Source organism: Contarinia nasturtii, unplaced genomic scaffold, assembly GCF_009176525.2.
Source record: "Contarinia nasturtii isolate CC-2019 unplaced genomic scaffold, AAFC_CNas_1.1 Cnas_scaffold_129, whole genome shotgun sequence".
Lineage (NCBI taxonomy): Eukaryota > Metazoa > Arthropoda > Insecta > Diptera > Cecidomyiidae > Contarinia > Contarinia nasturtii.
Genome location: NW_022197486.1, coordinates 669,778 through 691,434, shown reverse-complemented (window position 1 = coordinate 691,434; position 21,657 = coordinate 669,778). Strand labels below are relative to the sequence as shown.

Sequence of the window (21,657 nt, the reverse complement as noted above, 5' to 3'; positions counted from 1 at the left end):
AAATATGAAGTGACTATTTTTGGGACTTATCTTGGGTTAAATAAAATACTTAAAAGTAAGGAAAATGATTCCTATTAGATGATAAGATTACTGTATCCCAATCCATATAATATAGAAAGGCCATACAATGATTTTTAGATAGGATAGATGCGTAAGATCGCCGCAAGATCCAGATCCAAACGTGCGTACGCTGCCGCATGATGCATACATATATAATACGCACGCAAATTCGTTATTCTTATTTCCCCTTCTTTGATTCGCATGCCATAGCATTACGGAGTAAGGAATGTATGTATCATGCGGCTACGTACGCACGCTTGGATCCGGATCTTGCGGAGATCTTACGGATCTATTCTATCCAAAAATCATTGTATGAGAAAGGCTTACCACTGGATTTGTATGTATTTTCACATTTATAGGAATTAATTAAAACTTTTCTATATTAAAATGCTTGAAAAGTGCACGACTGATACGCATGTTGATTGTATGAGGGTGAAATCAATGTGATAGCTGAGACCAAGGGTACACACCATACCCTTTGTTCTAGTTTTTTTTAGTCAACACCCATTTAGATTATGTTTCGAACGTTAGTGTGAAAACTATGATCTCCATTCATTAATTGTTTTAATGCTTTTACGATATTTTCGAGTCATATGAATTGGCATTTGTCCAATAAAAACACAACATATTTGGATTTGATATATATATTTTATAAATTATTTTAAAACTATTATTATTTAATTCTATTTTCCCTGATTTACAATTATATTTTCTTGAACTATCGATCATCATTCCCTTAGTTGAAGCATTTCTTAAAGTCTTCAATAAATTTCCCTCTAATATCCTTCTCTAGCATATTAACCAAACGATTGTATTCGACTTTGGCGTGTTCATTGAGTCGTTTGTAGCATTCTCTTTTATCGTTTGGTTTATGAATAGCTTCGCACTTTTTGGTTTGCACTCTAAAATTAACTGAAATCGTTTTCACATCCTGACTCCATTGTGTATATTGGGGATAATTTTCGACCAATTTTAAAACCACGCTCTAAAATTCAATAAAATAAGATGTAAACATTAAGACTGAATCATGATATAATGAAATCAAACATTTTTACCTTTCCACAATTAAATTCTTCCGCAGTGATTGGAAATGTGATACCCTCCAATGGAGTAGCATCATCGAATTTAGAAGCAAAACTGAACACTTCTGGCTGGACATATTTAGTGAAACTCTTGCTGGACTTTACTCTCAAATGTTCGGGTAACATTTTCACCAAACGATTATATTCATTGTAAGTATGCGTTTTTAAGTTTTCGTAACATTCACTAAAATCATAAAAAATGCATATGAAATATATTGATTAACTTATTGACATACAATGCAAAACTTACTGTTGCTCAATGTCTGCGAGTGTTTTGCATTCGTGTAAAGTCTTTGCAAATGTAAGAAATGCTTGTTGAAATTCATTATGCCAACTTTCCAAACCGTGATTTTCTTGTACCGTTTCCTTGACTAATTTCTGCATGTAATAAAAATATGATATTTGGAAAATAACTCATTATACATTTTAATGGGCGAAAATTAAATTGATTCTTACGAAAATTTGTGGCCCAATTGGATTGGTAAAATCGACAAAATTCGAAGATGCATGAGCAGCCTAAAAAGATAATTATGTGAAAAAAATTTCATTGAAAAATGTAAATAATATTGATTTCCTTACCACTGTCACTGATAGTACAACACCAAGTAGTAAAAATTGTTTCATTTTGTTTGCGACAAATTGGTTTATGACCAGTTATAATAATAATGATATTGAATTGAATTCAATCTTCCAAATTGCAATGAAGTTCATTGAATGAATCGTTGTTTGATGTGCGTCCACATTTATACAATTTTCAGTTTGCGATAAGCTTTTGGTTATAATCATAACACGTGTATGTAATCGAACTTTTGTTGACACACCATGTTTTGATCATCGTAGCCGTTATTGATCTGCTCATGATTTGTTTTAAGTATGCCTCTTCCGCGTCTGTGTCCAAATTAACTAAATTGAATTGTAGTCAGACGATAAGATAATCTGTACTTCAGTAGTATAGTTTTGATGTTTTGAAGCCGAAAAAAAAATTGACTTTTATTCGATGTTTCCAAACATTTTTTTTAATTGACACATTTGCTTTTAACGTGATTTGTAAATTTGAGCAAAAAAAAAAATCCAAATGAAAAATAATTCATTAGTTATGAATAATTGAATGAAAAACGGTGTTTTGACAAGCAACAGGTTTGCAATTGCTGAAATTAGTTTTCTACTTCGTTGCCATTATCCATAAATTTATGCACATTAATAAATAAAAGCATGTTCGATTCCATTATTCATAATTATGTCGTTGCTAAACGTAATAAAATTTTATCAGTCCTCTTCGGCTGACAATATTTCGGTAATTTTCCAGATTTTAAGCGGTTGAACGATGCATTCATGGCCCATTAATTTGACATTCTCATTGAATTGTTTAAAATGTAAACTAACTTTTTGTATTTAAACATTCAATCCGTTCGATGTGTATACATATATGTTATATCAATTAGTCCAAGATTATTATAGTAATATCACTTGAACAAGGCGTGTTTTTATCATGCTGTTCGTAATTTTTTATATATCGTGATGCATGAAGACACCAGATGGTCATTTATAATTATTCGATTGTGTTTGGTGTGCGATTTCATTTAGGCGCTATCCCAAATTTCACTTCAAGCAAAATATACAATCGGAAGAAATTACGACTCATTGCTCGCTTTTTCTATTTGATAATTTTTTTGATAGAATCTAATAAACGATTCCGAATCACAAAATCACGCTATACACTGAAAACGGTTTTATTTCATCAGTCAAATTGGATATTAAATTGGAATTGCGCTTTTTAAATACACATCAATCACCGGATAAAATTGATGTATTTGGAAAAGAAATACGGCAAAAAAATGCAATAAATTTCAAATTCATCTCAATATAAAGATAATTCGATGACTCATTCACGTAAGTTGTTAATACCAGTATCAAAAGTTCACTAGAAAATGACAAGCGCTCAATTTGAAATGTTAAATTTAAAGCACTCCTCAAGGGCCAATCAATATAAAATCCAAAATATTAACAAAATACCGGATTGTAAGAGCAATCGAAACAACAACAACAACAATAAAAAATTGCCAACCATATCAAATTGTCAATTGAAAAATCGCATTGAAATGGGATGCTTGGGACAATGTTATTGCCAGTAAATTGTCATGGAATATAATATGTGCACATCCGAATTTGAATCGATGTAAAAATTACCACAATTCCAAATCAGCCATTAAATTGATGAATTTTGTAGTACATTCGATTACCTTACACATTATTCGAAGTGGAAATAATGTATAATAAGTTCTGTGTGCACGCTTCACCATGCACATGGTCAATCGAAATGAAATACATACCAGCACTCTGTTGAACAGGCACATACAAAACATTGATCGGGATTTTTAAATGTTTGCTCGACAAACAGATACCAGAATTTACCACATTTAAACACACGTGAAAGCGACAAGAACATTTTCCATCCATCCATTTGTTTAAGGTACCGGAAACATATGAAAAAAGCATTTCCAGTAAAATTACATTTTGCAAAGTTTCTGGGCTAGTGGAAAGAGAGGGAGCGAGAGCATCGGACATAGCATCGGATTGTATTCTCGGCAAACGAAACGAGAATGTGAGCGCTGCTAGTGTGGCTGGCAGCAACCTATTTAACATTTCGCTTTGTTTGTGATTTGCTTGCGAATTATCGAAAATTCAATTTCATTCAGGTTACAAATTTTAACACACTTGCTATGCAGATAAAATTCAATTACATTGAGTGGCGGACCCGTGCAACCTCATATGCAAATAGACATTTGTTCGCTCTTTTTGCAACGACAATTTTGGAATTTTATTCTCAACATTTTACAACACTGTTACGTTTTATAAAATTTACTGTTCATATCTTTGTATATCTAGAGATACATGTATAATGTACATCATGATGTTTATATTTTGAATTTGATTTCATGTACGGTATTAATTTTCAATGGAATTGCCACTTTTTTGTTATTTCGGTTCTGAATTTTGATAGGGTATTTGTTTTATATTCAAATCCGTTAATATCATTAAAATTGCAATAGTTCATTTTTTTTATATACAATTTATTGTTCTAATTATAAATAAAACACATATCACAATTTTGTTTCTATTTATTGATACATTCAGTGTCCAATTGTCCATCCTGTGTTTCATTCATTAGTTGACAAAAAAGGAGTAAGACATCTGATTGATAAGAGCTCGAAAATGCGCGCCAGACAATACACGTGCCGAAAAAAGATTAACAAAAAAAAAAATGGCAAACGGTGTTGTATTATAAATAAAATGCAATGTCAAGTTCGATCAAGTGGTTTGGATAATTTATATTTCAAGTGATTTAACAAACATTTACACATTTGACTGACAGATTTTAAACATATACAGGGTGGCGCATTTAATCGGGTTTTCCAGGGGGGTGGGAATTTTGAAAAACCCTTTGAGGGGTATGTTGTGGGTAAAAAATAAAAAATTTCTATCGGAGCAGAATTTTGAATTTTTCCCCAGGGGGGGTGGGGGTGCCCCCAATTTTGCAAAACTTCATCGGATCAAAAAATCATGTACTACAAAGTTGTTCAAAATGACGAGAGAAATTTTTTAGGACCCCTGCCCTCCAAGTCCCTGCACCCCTTAAGGGGGTCGGGGGGTCAAAAACCCCCAAGATGTGATTTTTTTGACCTGAAACCCAAAAATTCAGAGTCAGCATGAAAAATTACCTTAGAATCGATATTTTTCTACCCCTCAAATCTTACAAAGTCGATTTTACACTTTTTTGGTCCAAAATTTGTGAAAAAACGTGAATGAGAAAAATATCGATTCTAAGGTAATTTTTCATGCTGATTCCGAATTTTTGGGTTTCAGGTCAAAAAAATCACATCTTGGGGGTTTTTGACCCCCCGACCCCCTTAAGGGGTGCATGGACTTGGAGGGCAGGGGTCCTAAAAAATTTCTCTCGTCATTTTGAACAACTTTGTAGTACATGATTTTTTGATCCGATGAAGTTTTGCAAAATTGGGGGCACCCCCACCCCCCCCTGGGGAAAAATTCAAAATTCTGCTCCGATAGAAATTTTTTATTTTTTACCCACAACATACCCCTCAAAGGGTTTTTCAAAATTCCCACCCCCCTGGAAAACCCGATTAAATGCGCCACCCTGTATGTATATAATATAGATTGATTCATTCGGTTTGGGTGGCAATATTGAAATGGAAAAGCAATTGACATTAAGATCCAAATATGAACAATTGAAGTGGAGTGTACAGCGCAATATCCACAAGTGAGCGAACGGATGATCTACTGCATGACTGAACGACTGAGATAAACAAAGAGACATATAAAACAGTGAAATATGTCACATGGAAAATTCTTATACATATATATACATGCATATGCTGACACACACACACAAACACACACATCTATCGGATGTATCATGAGCAATTAGTTATGTGAGCTTGTGGTCGTCGTTTTCGGTAGAGTAGATTTAACTTTGTTGATTGTTGGCATCCGCATAGTTGAGCGAACTAAAGTCGCCGGTATTGCACGATATCGTTGGTATGTTTGAATTGGAAAATCCTTTGTAGTCGGTAGATGTTGGTTTAAGTGGTGAGGGTAATAGTACTTGATTGGGTGAATCTTCGCTTTCGATTAATGTTGTTGGTTTTGAGTCGGTTAAACTGATATTCAGTGGCTTTGATTGCGATGACGACGATGTGGACACTTCTACTGTATTACTATTCTCAATATTTCGTAATGGATCAAATTCATCCAAATTAAATGACGAATTTGAATCCGATGTTTTGAGTGCATTTACTGCAATCGGTTCAAGCGTTGATGTTATTGTTGTTGATCGTCCAGCCGCTTCGCCGGCTACATCCTCTGATATACTATTTTCACCGCTATTATCAGAGAATGTGAAATCATAATTGATATTAGTGATGCCTTTTAGGAAATTAATTGGCGCAAATTCGTCGGGTGTTGTTTCATCAAACGATTGATTATCAAAAGATAGACTACACGGCCCAAAACTTGGCGATACTGATAAATAGTCAATGCTTGGACTTGATTTCATTGGATCGTTAATGGTTGGTAGTAGAATTTCATTTTCAAGAATATCCACACCACCCGTAAATGTTTCAGTATCGCTTGGTTTTGACGATGAAAGAGCATCACCGGTGGCCGATTCTTTTGATTCAGCTTCTAATCCAAATGGAAATGGACTGTCTTTTGATTTCAAATTTATTGCAGCCATTGAAGATACCAAATTTGACATAAAATGACCACCACTGCTGGCGCTATTGTTTGCTTGAAATTGTGACGGACGATCCAAGGACAATCTATGTTTGATACTTGAAGGCAATATGTTGTCTCGTAGTGACTGCAACGTTTTGATTTCTTTAAACTCGAACTGAGTGCGCTGTAGAACGGCATTTAAATTTTTCGACAAATTTTCCTATTTCAAACAATAGAATAACAAATATTTCAATCTATTGACCCATTACAATTGAAATCGATGATATAGAAGATGCATATTCCAAGAGAACTCACCTTAAATTCAGTAATATCTTTGTCCATTTGTTGAATATAGTCAAGTGTTTCGTTATTTCGTTTATTTAGCTGTGTGATTGTTTTACAATTTTCATCCAGCATATGCATCATTTCGCATGACATCAGTGCACTCTCCCACACCGAATGGATTGCAATTTGACCCGACATCAAAGCATTGAATTCACTCACTGGCATCGATAGTGATTCGTGCGTTAAATTTTCGATAAAAGAAATTGCACAACACTGCAATCAAAGAACAAAAAAAATGAAAATGTATCTCATCATTCGATTCATAAAATTGAAATGGAACAACGTTTGAAATGGTGCGAATAACGCCCCAAAAATTCAACAAATACGAAATCTCATAAATGATCTCCCTCTCACACACTAACATGCACACAAACACACATACATACCAAATTGGTGAAATAATATCCGCCTTCTCCACTCATCAATCGTGATGCATTACTGAATCGTGTAATGTAATTTATATTGCTATGCAATCGAACTGGGTTCGCTTTCAATACTACAAATATTAATGCTGGCAAAAATTCATCAGCACTAGCCGGTCCGTCTGAGCCATGCTTCAGCAATGTAAATATATTACGGCAACTGCGCACAATACAATCGAGTTTCTCTTGCGGCGATGGATACGAATCCATTGATATTAATTCTATGTTAATGGGAATAATTTTAGTGCATCATTTACTTGGGCGTCGGTGTTATTGTTGAATGGTCTTGTATTTACCGTTAATTGAACAATAAACTAAATCACGAACATCGGCATTCACTTCATCAATGCTACACACCAAATGCCGTGCATTTATCCAACTTAATTGTCGAATGCGCTTGTGAACAGCAGCATCTTTTTCTTCATCATTTGTGAATGGAGGTGAAAACAGTATTCTGAAATTTTTAAATTCCATTTAAATCAATTTAGAAGATTTACTATCAGAGCTGTTTTTTTTTACACCGGAGTAATGTCCACAGTTCTGTTTATTTTGAAAGCAAAATTTATATTGAATATTGACATACTTATGGTTGCGTGTCATAACAACTTTTTCGAAGAAATCGATAATTTGCTCGATTAATTCGGACGAAACATTTGAAAATTGTGATTCGGGCGAGTTAATGAAGTCGGCAAACTTGACATAGCTATTTTGAACGCTTTCACTTAATTCCACAATATTGCTATTCAAATACTTCTTTTTTATCACATTCTCCAGCATTTGTATCAGATATGTCAATTCTTTCTTTGCATTGTCGGGAATTTTGAGATGCTAAAAATAAAGTAAAAAAAAAATACATTTTTCTTATAAAAAAATACAACAAATTCGTATTGTGCCCAATGATAACAAACCTTCAAAATTTCGATGCATTCGAGTTCAAATTTATCGATGACGTGTGGACTGGTTCGTTGTTTAATTGGTTTACCAATTTCTTTGGCATTCGATGGTTTTTTGAATACTTCCAACAAATTTCGTTTCTTCTTGCCTTTATCGTCTTTTACATGTCGATGTACATCTTTGGAATGTTGTGACTCATGTCGTTGGATTTGTGAATGTTCACCCAATGAAGTGGCACCACCTTGTAAAATTGATTTGACTGCCTGCACTTCACGTTTCAATTGTGATTCTTTTACGACTTTATTTTCTAAACATAAAAAAACCAACGAAAATGCTCAATTAATGTATTTGAAAAAAGTTGCAAATCTACACTGTCCATGGTCAATTACCATTTAATTGTTGTATGTTTTTCTCTCGATAGCATTTTGAACAGAGCATATCACATTGTGCATTTCCATAGAATCCACAACCCTGTTTGCACATTAAATCACGATTGATTCGCAAGCCAGACGCTCGTGATGGATACATTTTGTTGTCAATTCACAGTTTTAAGATAAAATACGAGCGAAAAATAATTATTATTATCCTAAACATAAATATAAATGTCACTGTGTCTATTCCGTGCACAAAAATGTCATTGTTGCTCATTTCACTGGATTCGTTCAGTCGTCATTAGATTGACAGTTGAAAATACTGTAAAAACCTGTAGAGATCGCTAGTGGTAAATTTTTGACAGATACAAACACTGTTAATATAAAATCTTGTATTTCAACACAAAAACACACATTAAATCGATTCGACGATTTCAATTTCGAAATACACACAAAATTCTACTTTTTTAAATCGATTCATTTCATGAAATATTCCACCGTAAATATTTTCAATTTTATTTTTTTCATTTTAACGCATAATGTGAAATCACACATTTATAAAACGGGTAATGTGTGCATAATTTCCTTTGTCAAAATTGGTGGAAAAAAAGTGTGTGTATTTTTGTGGGTAAATAAAAATTGCATTGTTTATTTAAGTCGTCACAAACGTGGTTCGTTTTGAGTGACAAAGGAAATTTCATTATTTTGTTTCCATTGTGTGTGCAATGCGCTTTGTGCTCCGTTTGTAATAAAAGGAACGTGAAACGGTTTTGTGTTGAGCGCTTTAATTCAAATATTCAATTTTACGGGCAAAAAACATCAAGACGAGAGTGAAAGAAAGAATCAGCTGTTTTGAGACTCAGTAAAAGAATCTTTTGATGTGCAAACTGTCTACTTTTTAGTCCCATTCAAACGATTCGACATAACGCAATTTTTGACAGCTACTGTACAGGAGTGTGTGTGTGTCTGTGTGGTGGTGCGAAGTAATTTGCGTTTACATTTTCCACATAAACTCACTCAAATAAGCCATTGAAATGGTTGGCATTAGTGACAGGTAAATATTAAAAAAAAAATCGTGATACAAAAAAAAATATTATTTTCTTGCGTATTCATCGGCATAAGGTGCACATTGTTTTTTTTTTTTTTTGCCATTACAAAATAAAAAGAAGATTCAACTGTTTTTGTTAATTCTTCCGTTCGCTTCATCTTTTGTAATCGATTTGATTAGCTCACCACTACATCACATGAACCGTATTCATTTTCTGCTACTATTTAAAACTAAATTCCCACTTTGAATGAAGAGCCAGTTGCATTTTTTTCTTGCTTGTATCTGTTGCGTAACACATGATATCAATAAAATATTCGATAACATCCGTAATCGATTTATTTTTGGAACACAACATTTTCAAGGCCACATTTGTTCAAGATTTTTATTTTATACAAATGTTTTTATTTTTTATTCTATTTCCTTAAAATATTCTATATCTCTTTCACCAGTCTTTGTTTTTTTCGTCTTCGTTCAATTCATTCAGTAGCTCAATAAATTTTGTTTTGCTTTTATTTTCCGCACTGTCACCAACTCTATATCACATTGTACACTCAATATAAAAAAGACACAGCGGAAAAAAGAATCCCGACAAATTTAATCAAATCATTGGTTAGCAATGGACTATTTGCTTTTGATTGAAGCATGCAATAGTGTCTAAATCTATATTAGTACGCACGCATTTGTGAATTGACTGTTATCATTACATGAAGTAACCGCAAATTTTCGCATTCATTGTATCGCTCGTTTGGTTGTCGTCATTTATTACAACTTCGTTTTTATCGTGATTTTAACGACATCATCGTCCATCGTCGATTCGTTGTGGTTTTGATTTGAAATCAGTATTTCTTTATCTCACTGAAGTTAGATGAAAAGTGACATTTAATAAAACAATCAAATTGAGATAAGAAACAAATTCGAAGAAGAATAAAAAAGATGATGATAAGTTAAGAATTTTTGTGCATTATGACATAACCTTGGCATGCATCAATCATACATACAAAGAAAGCGGTTACAATAGCATCTGTTAACTCTACAGTGTAGAAAAATTCTTTATAAATTATAATTTAATGTATGAATAAAAGCACAAATACATCTTCAAATCGCGTCGCTTTCAACATTTTTTTTTTTTCAATTTTTTTCTTAATTTTGTTGTTTAATTGGGCTTTATTATTCGTTTCCTTTTGTTTTCCGTCATAGAACAAAATGTTTTTTTATGCTGATTTCAGAAGTATGAAAAATCTCAAAATTATGTTGTGTTAATAAAAAATTTATTAGCAACTTTAATATGCATCATATATAATCGATAATATAACATAAATTTATTAATAGCTAATCCAGGAAAGAAAATTTGTCCCGAGGTGTAAGAGAAAACGGGCACGTTAAACGTTTAAGTTCAATAAACCGTAATCAAATTTGAAAACTGAATAAAAAAAACGAACGAATAAAAGCTTGAAGATAAAAAACGGGTTGGAGCCCAAAAATGGCATTCAGTCAATATACATCGAAACCTCTGAGTCCAATCGAGTAAGAGATTAAACAACATATTACATAGTTGAATATAGCATTTGTATCAATAGAACCGTTCGTTCTAATTACATGGTGTGTGACAGAAGTCACATATACTTTCGTTTGTTTTTTGTTATCATCTCTCGATTGAATGTTTAATTATTTTGTATGTGTGTGTTTTTTTTCTCGATTTCCTTTTTGATCATTCCGAATTTCCGGCATTGATTTCCGAATTATGTGGGCATTTATTTTCTATATATATATTTTCATGACTCTTTTGATGTTGCATGTGATTCAATTACTTGCTTTTGAAATCAACAAAACCCATAACATCTCGTTGCAATTCGAATGAATTAATTTGAATATTTATGCTTTTTGATTATTTTGTAGCGAGGATAAATCGACAACCACACAAGTAATTCGTGAGGTGTACGAAGGAGATGAGCACGATACATTTGAAAATGAATTGGAAAAGGCACTCGAGGCTAAAGTCAAATACATCATAATTGAACCACAACGTTTGGGTGATGAACGTGGCATACTTACTTAAAAATTACTATTCCATTACTCTACAATTTCTGATCCATTCCTCCCATTATATGCAATTGAAATAATCACAATATCAACTAGCTATTTAAAGAATGTAGTAAGAAAGTAGTAAAGGTTTGATCACACACACATACAGGTTAAATTAAGAACAATTTGAAAATGAACTAAAATCGCGATAGCAAACAGATTGCAATACAAAAATTGAGATTTGGTAGTGTTAGTAGCAGTGGAACAGAGAACATCACAACGAATCAACACGTTTGCCATACAATAGCATTCCATCGGGACAATATCGCAATGACAGCATCTAGACGCACGGACAGCATCTGAGCGAAAACAGCAGCACACACACAGACAGAGTGAGTACATTTGAATATTGTATGTTGTGTTTTGTGTACGCGTGTGTAAAATTCACAACGCATCGAGACAAGTGACATTTTCCAATTCCATCACTTTGCAAATGAAACAAAAAGTTGTGCACGTTGTATACGATCTCAGTGAGCTGGTCTTCAATTGTCTCATTTTTTATTTAGTTTCATTTTTAATTTGTATTTTTTTTTGTTTTGCATTTCATCAGGTCCAGTATCTCGTTGCAAACGATATTAGAGATTCGGAATGGGTACGCGAAGAAGAGGTCAAATCTGAAAATGCTCTGCATGCCATAGTGAAAGGTCAACAATTGAATCCGATTTTCACCGTTCGCAGACTGGCTGATCTCAACTGAGGTAAATTTCAAGTTGTAATGCAATAAGTAAAAGACATATGTACAATTGTACATACATACATTCGATTTGCTACTAATATTATGATTTCTTTTTCGTTTCTTTTTCATTTCACAGATCCAATTTACTGTAAATAACCACAACCAAATCTTAATTTTAAGCAATCTGTTTGCGTAAGCGCATTTAGCCATTAAGTTACGAAATTTAATGTGTGCGCCATACTGAAAGTAAAAAGCACACATAGTGTAGGTGTTACACTGTGATTAGATTATTTCAATTTCATTTTCCATTACATTCCATTACATGTTGATTAATTTCCATTAATTCCTATTTTTTCTTCTGATTATCTCTAGGTGATGAAACAGCACGATGGATTCGCGTCGGAAATTGTTTGCACAAAACGGCTGTGGTTAGTGGTTTGGCGTCAATTGTATGCGGTGCAATAATGCCAGATCGGCCTGTGTTCAGTGCACCATTGAGTGCAATTTCAATTTTTTGTACTGGACTCTATACAGTTAGCTGGAATGTTGATTATTGTTGTCAATATCAGGTAATTTGCAAACGTTTTTCTATTTTCATTTAATTAATGCGCACAATTGACGAAATTTGTGTTCGTCAATCAATCGAAACATGCACAACGTCTAAAATTATAAAACATAAATGATGTTTTTGGAAAATGCTAACCAGAAACCGATATATATATATATATATGTATATATATATATTTTGTTTACTTTTAGGTTGAGACAGACCCGAAGAAATTAGAAAAAATACCCGACTTCCAAAATTTCTCATCACCCATAGCATTAGTTTATACGAAAAATACTCGCACAAAATACCTACATCGATCAGTAACACTATTAGCAACTGCATTCTGTGCATGGACACTTTACGAAGCGTACAAATAGAACACACTCACAAACAATACAACAATTTGAGTTTTGTCATGTGTTTCAATTGTGTTGAACAAGTATTTCCAAATACCATCGGATCGCGATGTTCAGATTTTAATTGTTAACAATATCATTACCTATTTGAAATGAAATTTGGTTACAAATGCCATATTAGCCAACAGCAAAAAAAAAGTTTCAATACAAATTTTATTAAAAACCTTAGGCAAAAACCAAATTTTATTAAACAAGATGTATTTTGAAAATAAAAAGAAACCACATACAGAAAAAAACTATATTAAATTAATGTTAAGGATTGTGAAGGTATACCTTGTGTATACGTTTGAAGCGAATAAAAAGAAAAAAATTATTTTAAACATATAAACACACACATACACAAAAGTGAAATGAAATAAAAGAGAAGTTATTATTCTAGAACAGAGGAAACTCTATCTAGATACGCCAATTTAATGAAAGAGAAAAAAAATGAATAATTAGAAATGTTTTAATAAATTCAAAGACGCTGTATTATGTATATTAAAATTCGATTTGAATTTTAAACAGGAATTAAGAAATTATGAAACACAAATAATAATCTAGTTTGTTTTAGCTCTTGTTTCGAATTATACAAATTTAAATTACACACAGGATTGTTTGAAATTCGTTATTTGTTTAATTTTTCGATTTGTTTGCACAACATTTGCTTGCCAGAATTACCAAGGGAGAAAAAAAAATTGGGAAGAGAACCCAAAATATGCTAGATATAAAGAATATGATCAAAGACAAATACGGGTTTTTATGTAAACAGAAAAAATGAGCAACATTTTGACGTTTTAATATTAATGGAAATAAAAGAAAAGAAAGTTCAACAGCTATCTTCAGTCAATCCTGTGTATATAATTTTATAAAAAATAAAAAAAATAGCAATTCACTAGAAACATCGATGTTTTTCCTTTTCGCCAATAAACGCGACAATTTATTGCATTTTCAAAACAATAATTTCAGTTTTATATCAGTAATATTCTTAAATCATAGCAAATAACTGCCAATCAAATAAACATTCACCCATACACATATATCCATCCTTGGTTTAGATATATCCAACGCAATCCATATTGACGCATGTGCGTATTGTCGGCATATAAGAAGTCTATCGTGTATCTGTGTGTACATGTGACACTTAAACACACGAATCCATATTAACTTACAAGTATGTGTGTGGCGCTACAGAGACTGCTGAAAATATCAAACTGAATGAATGTGTCTCTGTTTATTGATGTTTGTGTTAGCTGTCAAACGCTTGGTTTTATTTATGGTAATTCGAAATAAACAAAAACCAAAAACAAACAACTAAATCAGAAAAATCACCAAACAATCGTTCATTGGGCTATCAATCGTTCTTCCATCGAACCAACTAAGAAAAAATTAAAAGTGTGTGTTTCGATTCAGAGAAACAGTTTCTCATTTTGGAAAAAAAAATGTTTCAGTGCTGTCCAAAGTTGATTCGAAATGCGCACTTTTCTGTTTGATAACAAAATGTGTGCACCACTTGGATGATTGCATGCAAACCATAGAGGGAAAAAAATAAATAGACATTTGCTATTAAAATCCATCGATATATACTCATTTTATCAACAACGCAAAATTCATACAAAAAAATCGAGATTTATCCATAGTTCATTAGTAAAATAGTGTCTTTATTCTACAAAGAAGAAAAAACAACACTGCCAAAATAACATCGACATTTCAGAGATTATTATTATTTTTTGTGGTGGATAAAAAATCTGTGAAGGAATTTCCTTGTGGGAGTTTCTAATCACTCAATTTATCACATTTCAAATCGCAACGAGGCGACCACCGTGGAATGGCTGAAGCGCATCAAGCTGTTGCATTTTCATTTTCAATAACGCACGAAGGATGGGACATCAATTACGATCGTGAAGTACTTGATTTGATTTGGGACTCGGGCGTTCGTTCATGGAAAAAGCGCATCGCACGATTTCGTGTAAGTATACAACCAATATTTCTATATATCTATATTTAAAATTGAACATTGTTCTGATAAATAATAATTGCCATGACATATAAATTGACTCTTTGAGTGTCATGAAATGAGAAAAACAAACTGTTGTTCAATTAATTTTCAGCTTATCTTAATTGTCGGACAAGGTTCAAAAATGAATAAGCGTATTCAGAAAATTGTCCTCGATTAATTGTTCTTTTTTTTTTGCTTAAAAAGTAGTTTTCTACACGCGACATTTAATATAAGTAAGATAATAACACAAAATTTCAACATTGGCTTTGTCATATGCCGATGAATTCATGGTGATTAATAATAATAATATAATGACGAATTGCTTTTGATTTGTTTCTTTCTGTTCTGCTTTTTTTATTACAATTGTTTCCTTTAGAATGGATTACGCAATGGCGCTTATCCAGCTCATTTGCAAAGTCTTTGGATCATAACGGCAATTTTATCCGCACTTCATCTTTCTGAAAAATCTCAGTTCGATACAGTCAGATTTATTCTTTCGCTTCTTCCCGGGTAAAGCATACATTTTTTTTTATTATTATTTTATTTTTGAGCCGAATTTTTCAATTTTTATCAAATACAAATGCAGCGATACCTTATCATGGCAGTTATTTGCATGCTTTTTGACGGCACTCTTGGTTTGGCTGGCAATTTGTTTCGTCATGCGAAATACATTGAAACTGTTGCTCATGTACAAAGGCTGGATGTATGAATCACGCGAAAAAGGCAGTAAAATTTCATTCACCACAAAACTATGGGCAGCAGCAACTCGACTATTTTCCGCTTGGAATACACCGGGCTTATACAGTTTCCAAGGATCATTACCAAATCTTCCATTACCTTCTATACACGATACACTATCGCGATACTTACTTTCCGTGCGTCCATTGTTAGATGATGAAAATTATAAGCGAATGGAGCAATTGGCCAAAGAATTTGAAGTGATAATCGCACCAAAATTGCAACGCTATTTAATTTTGAAAAGTTGGTGGGCACAAAATTTTGTCAGCGACTGGTGGGAAGAGTATGTTTACTTGCGTGGTCGCAGTCCATTGATGGTCAATAGCAATTTCTATGGCATCGATGCATTGTTTCTTGAAAATACGCGAAAACAATCGGCTCGCGCTGCAATGACTATCAATTTGTTACTACAATTCCGGCGATTGATCGAACGACAAGAACTACAGCCGGTAAGTGAACGAAAACAAAAACAAACAAAAAAATCAATTCCACATCGTATTTTGGCTAATATGAAAATATTGAATCTAGATTATGGCACAAGGACTGGTTCCACTATGTTCATGGCAATACGAACGAATATTTAATACGGTTCGTGTACCCGGCGTTGAAAGCGACAAAATCATTCATTATATGGATTCCAATCATATTGTTGTGATACATAAAGGACGCTATTTCAAAGTCATCATCTATCACAAAGGAAGACTATTGAAACCCAACGAAATTCAAATGTAAGCCATTTATAATCGTGATAAATTTACAATAGTAAAATATATAAAAATTGTAAAAAAACTAAAATTTAATTCACAGTCAAATGGAAGAAATTCTGAAGTCAGGCGAACAATCAACAACAAATGAAGATTTGCTTGCTTCGTTGACCGCATGGAATCGCACGAAATGGGCTCAGATTCGGAATTCAATGTTTAATAAAGGCATTAATCGTATTTCATTACATACCATTGAATCGGCTGCATTTATTGTCTCGCTCGACGACGAAGCGTATGAGACGGACATTTACAAAGATGCTCGCCTCGATATTTTTGGCAAAGCCATGTTGCATGGAAATGGACACAATCGATGGTTTGATAAGAGTTTTAACCTATGTATTGGTACGAATGGTCGAATCGGTTTCAATGCCGAGCATTCTTGGTAAGGGCATTTAGTTTATTAGTTATTTAAAAAAAATGTTTAAAATCGATTTTTTAAAATGTTTTTTATGTGGTATTTGTGATTTTTCTAACAAAAGGGGTGATGCAGCTGTTATGTCAAATGTTTGGGAATTCGTTGTGATGGAAGAAGTTCTTCAAAATGGATATGATGAGAATGGTGATTGTATTGGACAGCCAGAATTTGTACCACCATCACCAAAACGAATTTCATGGGATCTTAAAAATGCTGAATGTATATCGGCCATCAATGAAGCCAATTTCGATGCACAAATTTTAATAAACGATCTCCATTTACGTATTTATGCTCATGACCATTATGGAAAAGGTTTCATGAAAAAATGCCGAATTTCACCGGACGCATTCATTCAAATGGCATTACAATTGGCTTACTACAGAGATGCTGGCCGCTTTTCACTCACATACGAAGCGTCTATGACACGACTATTTCGTGAAGGGCGCACAGAAACGGTTCGACCATGTACAATTGAATCATCCATTTGGGTTAAAGCAATGCTCGATCAAAATACAACTGTAATTAAACCACGATCCATTTTTTAAAAATAATATAAGTCATTGCGAGTCATGAGAATGATAAAAAAAATAATTAAAATAATTTCAGAATGAAAAACGTATTGAACTGTTACGTGCAGCTTGTCAACGGCATCAGAGGGCCTATCAAGATGCGATGTGCGGCAAAGGAATCGATCGGCATTTGTTTTGTCTATATGTTGTGTCCAAGTACTTAGAAGTGGATTCGCCCTTTTTGAATGAGGTGCTCAGTGAACCATGGCGTTTGTCTACCAGCCAAACACCGCACGGCCAAACCAATAAAATGGACTTGAAAAAGTATCCAAATTGTATTAGTGCTGGAGGTAAGACTTATCAAAAATGTTGTGCACGTTTTGTGGTATACATGATTTGTTGCGTTATTTCAGGCGGATTTGGCCCTGTGGCGGACGATGGATATGGTGTGTCATATATTGTGGCCGGTGAAAATTTGCTTTTCTTCCATATATCATCGAAGAGAAGCTCACCTCTCACGGTAATTATTTTGGATATTTATTTTATGGTTTTTTTCTTTGGTTCGTGTTATTAAATGAAGTTTTATCACCACCCATTTTCTGTAGGATTCGGATAAATTTGCAAAACAAATCGAACAAGCCCTGCTTGATATCAAAAAACTATTTGAGGATTCAAACAAATGAAATCAAATCATTGAAGGATTTTATGTGGCCAACTAATGCCCCAATTTATTTTTATATGAACAATATTTAATCTTTTCCAACAACTGAAAACACGAACAAGAAAAAAACGTAATATTTTCAATATTTGAATTCACAATTGTACAACATTATTTAACAAAGATCATAGACATTTAAATAATATTGTAAACGAACCAAAAACCAAGCTAAACGATCATTATGACGCACACTGAAAAGAATTCCAATATTTCACAACAAAGTGTTCATACTTACAAAATACCGAGAATATTGTTATCTCTATTATGGTATATTGGCTCATAGAAGTTTAGGTTAATTTTCTTTTGAAACGAGTGTTATTATTTTTTTTGTTTCATAATTTAGTTAACATTCCTCAAATGCAAAAATGAAAAAAAAATCTGAAGAAAAATGAAAAAAATAATATCGAAAGGAAAGTTTGTTGACGAGACTATTGGATAATTTTTTTTAGGAATTCATTGATTATTATCAAGTATTAAAAACAGCACGAATCATTTGATGAACGCCCAAACTATTTAAATCTATGCATATTTTAAATTAAACAAAACCAAGTATTACAAAAATAACAAACTAAAGAAACAAACAAATGAATAGAAATAATATATGTATAAATTAAAAACATTAAAGTAACTTTAAATTGGAGCGATGAATAAATAAAAAGTTGCGTGTACCTAAGGAAAATTGTTTTTTTTTTATTAACAGAAAAGTAGACAAATTCTTATTGTTTGTGTGAAAAGAAAGAATTTTTAAGCTGTTATCTTTTGATCAGTGCAAAAATGTATCAATTGAATTGTTCTGCAAATTCAATAGTATACGACTCCAACGATTTTCCAAAATTTACAAATATGCAATTGAACGCATCATTGAGTTTCTCGATAGTTTGGACATTATGAGAGTCGCTGAAAAATTGGATGGTGAATTTTATGTGAAAATGCTGAGAAATTATATCAAAACTTTCATCATTCCAATCGAATACATTGTCAATTTGATGAATTTGATGATATATTTTCATGATCCGCTTCATTTCTTCAATTGTCATCCTATCTATACTTCTACAACTTTCATCTTTCAATTGACCAGCGGACAACATTAAAATATTGATTAAACTCTGCAAATACTCTCTGCAATGTATCATAAAACAGTTTAGAAAACCTATTTCCATCGAACCAAGTCCTGATTAAATTGATGAATTTACCGATTTGCTTTGGTGACAAAATCATCGCTTTGTTCAAAACTAAAAGTGGATTGTAGATCTATGCGCTTTGTTTGCATTGTATACCGTAAATCGTAGATTTGAGAATACGCAAGAATACGTCAAGCATCATTTGATTCATTCGCATGCCATATAAAACATAAGCATGCAACATGATTGTGAACAGTTTCGTGATATTTTCATTATTAATAAGACTTGGTGTACTATATAAAGATATTTTTTCATGTAAAACAACTGTAAATTTATCATAAGAAGATTTCTCTTACTAATTTGGTAAAACAATATCTTCATCACATTGAAATTTGGAATTCAAGCTGAAAATTGAATTTGGCTTCTCCAAAGCCACCTTTATATCATCAGTAAGTTGATTGAACGACAGTGACAGATAATTTATTGTGTTGCTGAAATTAATCAATATTTTCAATTGAAGGATTCTATTAATTTTATTTATGACATCGTCATACATACTTGAGTCGAGACGCAATATTAACAGAATGCATAAATTTCTCAAATACTCCTTTCATATTGTTAAACTGAATACGATCTCGAGTGAACGCCTTTTCTATAAGACTCATAATATGGATTAAATAAACTGAACTAGAATTTAAAAAGAAATTGCTCATTTTGAATTGGTTTTCCCTAACTCTAACGGGAATTTAATGTTACCGAACGGATTCATCCAAATGCCGTACCGTTGAGATACTCAGGAAAAGTTTAGCTTCAATGTTAAGATCCACATTTCCATTGCTTATATCAGCGGCAGTGGTATTGGCTGTTAGGCATTCAAGATAGCCACGAAACGCCGTTTCAGGTGAAATAATTCTGCTCACTTTTTTAAAGGTATCATCGGCTACGGACGACGTTTTTTGCGTGACTCCAATTCATAATAAGCATTATAAATGAATGCCACGTCATTCACACAAGAAGGATAACGTGTACTCCAGAAGAAAATCGAATAAAATTATGAGTTTTGTTAAAATATCTGAATGAATAAAAAGTAACTTACATTTCTTTACCACATTTTTTCTGTAAATATTTCAAAGATGATTCAACGCTTTTTATTACATCTGAATTATTGGGATTTTCCCCTTTTAGCCATTTTTCTATTAGTGCAACCCTTTCGCGGAGTTCAAAGCTAAAATCGAATAGTTTAATGAACTCGTCCACCACATCCAACATTGAGTGTGGCATAAAATGCAAAAATTTTCCAAAAAATAAAACAACTTCCAAAATGGTTCATATTGAGAGGACTTGAAGCAATTACTGATTAACTTATATCTTTTATAAGTGCGTTAAGTAAACTTCCAATGACATTTTATGACAACAGTTTCTATTTTGCACGACAGTATATAAACAATTGAAGTTGATCGAATATTATCGATTTTTTTTCATTGTTTTCAAATACTCGGCAAAACACACTTTTCTGCTGGTGACGTAAATATTACAGAATTTATAAACAATTCGATCTCTGTAAATTCATTTTGAGTTTTAAAAAAAATACAAAACACCTCTCTGCCCTGATGAAATTGCCAGCAAACAAATTTGTAATTTTAGTACATTCAAACGTTGAAAAATGTAACGTTTTCGCCCATTCTGGTGGTCATTTTCGTGTCAAATGGAACGGAGATTATATGCATAGTTCCCACGAATTCCAAAGGAATGGATCCACTTGTGTCTTTCACATCCAATAATATTTCATTTGACAACATAATTTGAACATAACCCAATACATTAAGTTTTAAGTTGAAAATCTAAATCTTACGCTCAAATAAAAAAATAAACAATTTATGCGGAAAGAGATTTGCATAATTTAATTTAAAACTCTGCAGAAGAACTCTTTCATATGTCATTTATTGCATTTAAATTTCTTTATTTGTGGAATTAGTTTTTTCAATTTTCGAGATGCAACTAACATCTTTCTGACAATTTTCGATTGGTGCGGTGTATATGTGTGAAACCAAATCCAACGATATTCATTCATATGTATTAAAAATGTGCTCGCATCGTATTGCTCGCACAGTATTGTTAGTAAAGGGTCTTTCATTAGGAGTGTCGTAGTTTGCTAATAGGGTTATTCGTGACTCACGCGACGTGAGTTCTGACAATATGTGTTTTTGACATCTACAATGTCTACCATTTAATC

At 32.8% G+C, this 21,657-nt stretch overlaps 4 protein-coding genes and 1 long non-coding RNA gene across 10 annotated transcripts; 2 read left to right on the top strand and 3 right to left on the bottom strand.

Moving 5' to 3' along the window:
- Nucleotides 1-688: 688 nt before the first annotated feature.
- LOC116345507 lies at nucleotides 689-1,861 on the bottom strand. The gene is made up of 5 exons (XM_031774938.1): nucleotides 1,722-1,861; nucleotides 1,599-1,658; nucleotides 1,393-1,520; nucleotides 1,116-1,326; nucleotides 689-1,045 (listed from the first exon to the last, which is right to left on the bottom strand). The coding sequence occupies exons 1-5, from the start codon at nucleotides 1,764-1,766 to the stop codon at nucleotides 797-799; spliced, it is 693 nt and encodes a 230-aa protein (XP_031630798.1). The 5' UTR covers nucleotides 1,767-1,861; the 3' UTR covers nucleotides 689-796.
- A 3,346-nt stretch (nucleotides 1,862-5,207) lies between these two features.
- LOC116341050 (rab5 GDP/GTP exchange factor) lies at nucleotides 5,208-10,099 on the bottom strand. Of its 4 annotated transcripts, none has more exons than XR_004201127.1 (9): nucleotides 9,904-10,099; nucleotides 8,428-8,741; nucleotides 8,053-8,345; nucleotides 7,728-7,972; nucleotides 7,441-7,598; nucleotides 7,109-7,365; nucleotides 6,693-6,935; nucleotides 5,518-6,597; nucleotides 5,208-5,457 (listed from the first exon to the last, which is right to left on the bottom strand). XR_004201127.1 is itself a non-coding variant. In XM_031767906.1 (8 exons), exons 2-8 carry the CDS (start codon nucleotides 8,564-8,566, stop codon nucleotides 5,629-5,631), a joined length of 2,304 nt encoding a protein of 767 aa, XP_031623766.1. In that variant the 5' UTR covers nucleotides 8,567-8,741; nucleotides 9,904-10,099; the 3' UTR covers nucleotides 5,208-5,628. The 4 variants fall into 4 exon arrangements, 2 of the variants coding, with proteins under 2 accessions (XP_031623766.1, XP_031623774.1); XR_004201128.1 differs by having other exon boundaries at nucleotides 5,528-6,597; XM_031767906.1 differs by having other exon boundaries at nucleotides 5,208-6,597.
- On the top strand, nucleotides 8,894-14,010 carry LOC116341073 (transmembrane protein 11 homolog, mitochondrial). 2 transcript variants are annotated; one of them, XM_031767934.1, is made up of 5 exons: nucleotides 8,894-9,463; nucleotides 10,787-10,981; nucleotides 11,354-11,487; nucleotides 12,588-12,784; nucleotides 12,975-14,010. In XM_031767934.1, the coding sequence occupies exons 2-5, from the start codon at nucleotides 10,938-10,940 to the stop codon at nucleotides 13,140-13,142; spliced, it is 543 nt and encodes a 180-aa protein (XP_031623794.1). In that variant the 5' UTR covers nucleotides 8,894-9,463; nucleotides 10,787-10,937; the 3' UTR covers nucleotides 13,143-14,010. The 2 variants fall into 2 exon arrangements, with proteins under 2 accessions (XP_031623794.1, XP_031623802.1); XM_031767942.1 differs by lacking the exon at nucleotides 10,787-10,981 and having other exon boundaries at nucleotides 8,899-9,463.
- Nucleotides 14,011-14,384: 374 nt separating this feature from the next.
- On the top strand, nucleotides 14,385-18,963 carry LOC116346407 (carnitine O-palmitoyltransferase 1, muscle isoform-like). The gene is made up of 9 exons (XM_031776444.1): nucleotides 14,385-15,129; nucleotides 15,536-15,669; nucleotides 15,746-16,346; nucleotides 16,426-16,625; nucleotides 16,705-17,043; nucleotides 17,141-17,594; nucleotides 17,683-17,935; nucleotides 17,999-18,105; nucleotides 18,191-18,963. Exons 1-9 carry the CDS (start codon nucleotides 14,989-14,991, stop codon nucleotides 18,266-18,268), a joined length of 2,307 nt encoding a protein of 768 aa, XP_031632304.1. The 5' UTR covers nucleotides 14,385-14,988; the 3' UTR covers nucleotides 18,269-18,963.
- Nucleotides 18,964-18,971: 8 nt separating this feature from the next.
- LOC116346414 lies at nucleotides 18,972-20,827 on the bottom strand. 2 transcript variants are annotated; one of them, XR_004201583.1, is made up of 6 exons: nucleotides 20,521-20,827; nucleotides 20,181-20,452; nucleotides 19,983-20,111; nucleotides 19,781-19,915; nucleotides 19,497-19,717; nucleotides 18,972-19,422 (listed from the first exon to the last, which is right to left on the bottom strand). It is a non-coding gene; the product is annotated as an uncharacterized LOC116346414 (long non-coding RNA). The 2 variants fall into 2 exon arrangements; XR_004201582.1 differs by having other exon boundaries at nucleotides 19,983-20,452.
- Between the last annotated feature and the right edge of the window lie 830 nt (nucleotides 20,828-21,657).

Bases quoted from the DNA above. Each gene is read 5' to 3' on its own strand.
- LOC116345507 (XM_031774938.1), bottom strand. From the start codon at position 1,766: ATGAAACAATTTTTACTACTTGGTGTTGTACTATCAGTGACAGTG. The intron at 1,327-1,392 runs GTAAGTTTTGCA...TTATGATTTTAG, and splicing joins CTCGCAGACATTGAGCAACA to TGAATGTTACGAAAACTTAA. The intron at 1,046-1,115 runs GTAAAAATGTTT...ATTGAATTTTAG, and splicing joins AAGAATTTAATTGTGGAAAG to AGCGTGGTTTTAAAATTGGT.
- LOC116341050 (XM_031767906.1), bottom strand. From the start codon at position 8,566: ATGTATCCATCACGAGCGTCTGGCTTGCGAATCAATCGTGATTTAATG. The intron at 8,346-8,427 runs GTAATTGACCAT...TTTTATGTTTAG, and splicing joins AAACATACAACAATTAAATG to AAAATAAAGTCGTAAAAGAA. The intron at 7,366-7,440 runs GTAAATACAAGA...CCATTAACATAG, and splicing joins AGTTTATTGTTCAATTAACG to AATTAATATCAATGGATTCG.
- LOC116341073 (XM_031767934.1), top strand. From the start codon at position 10,938: ATGGCATTCAGTCAATATACATCGAAACCTCTGAGTCCAATCGA. The intron at 10,982-11,353 runs GTAAGAGATTAA...ATTATTTTGTAG, and splicing joins AAACCTCTGAGTCCAATCGA to CGAGGATAAATCGACAACCA. The intron at 12,785-12,974 runs GTAATTTGCAAA...GTTTACTTTTAG, and splicing joins ATTATTGTTGTCAATATCAG to GTTGAGACAGACCCGAAGAA.
- LOC116346407 (XM_031776444.1), top strand. From the start codon at position 14,989: ATGGCTGAAGCGCATCAAGCTGTTGCATTTTCATTTTCAATAACGCAC. The intron at 16,626-16,704 runs GTAAGCCATTTA...TTTAATTCACAG, and splicing joins AAACCCAACGAAATTCAAAT to TCAAATGGAAGAAATTCTGA. The intron at 17,936-17,998 runs GTAAGACTTATC...GCGTTATTTCAG, and splicing joins AAATTGTATTAGTGCTGGAG to GCGGATTTGGCCCTGTGGCG.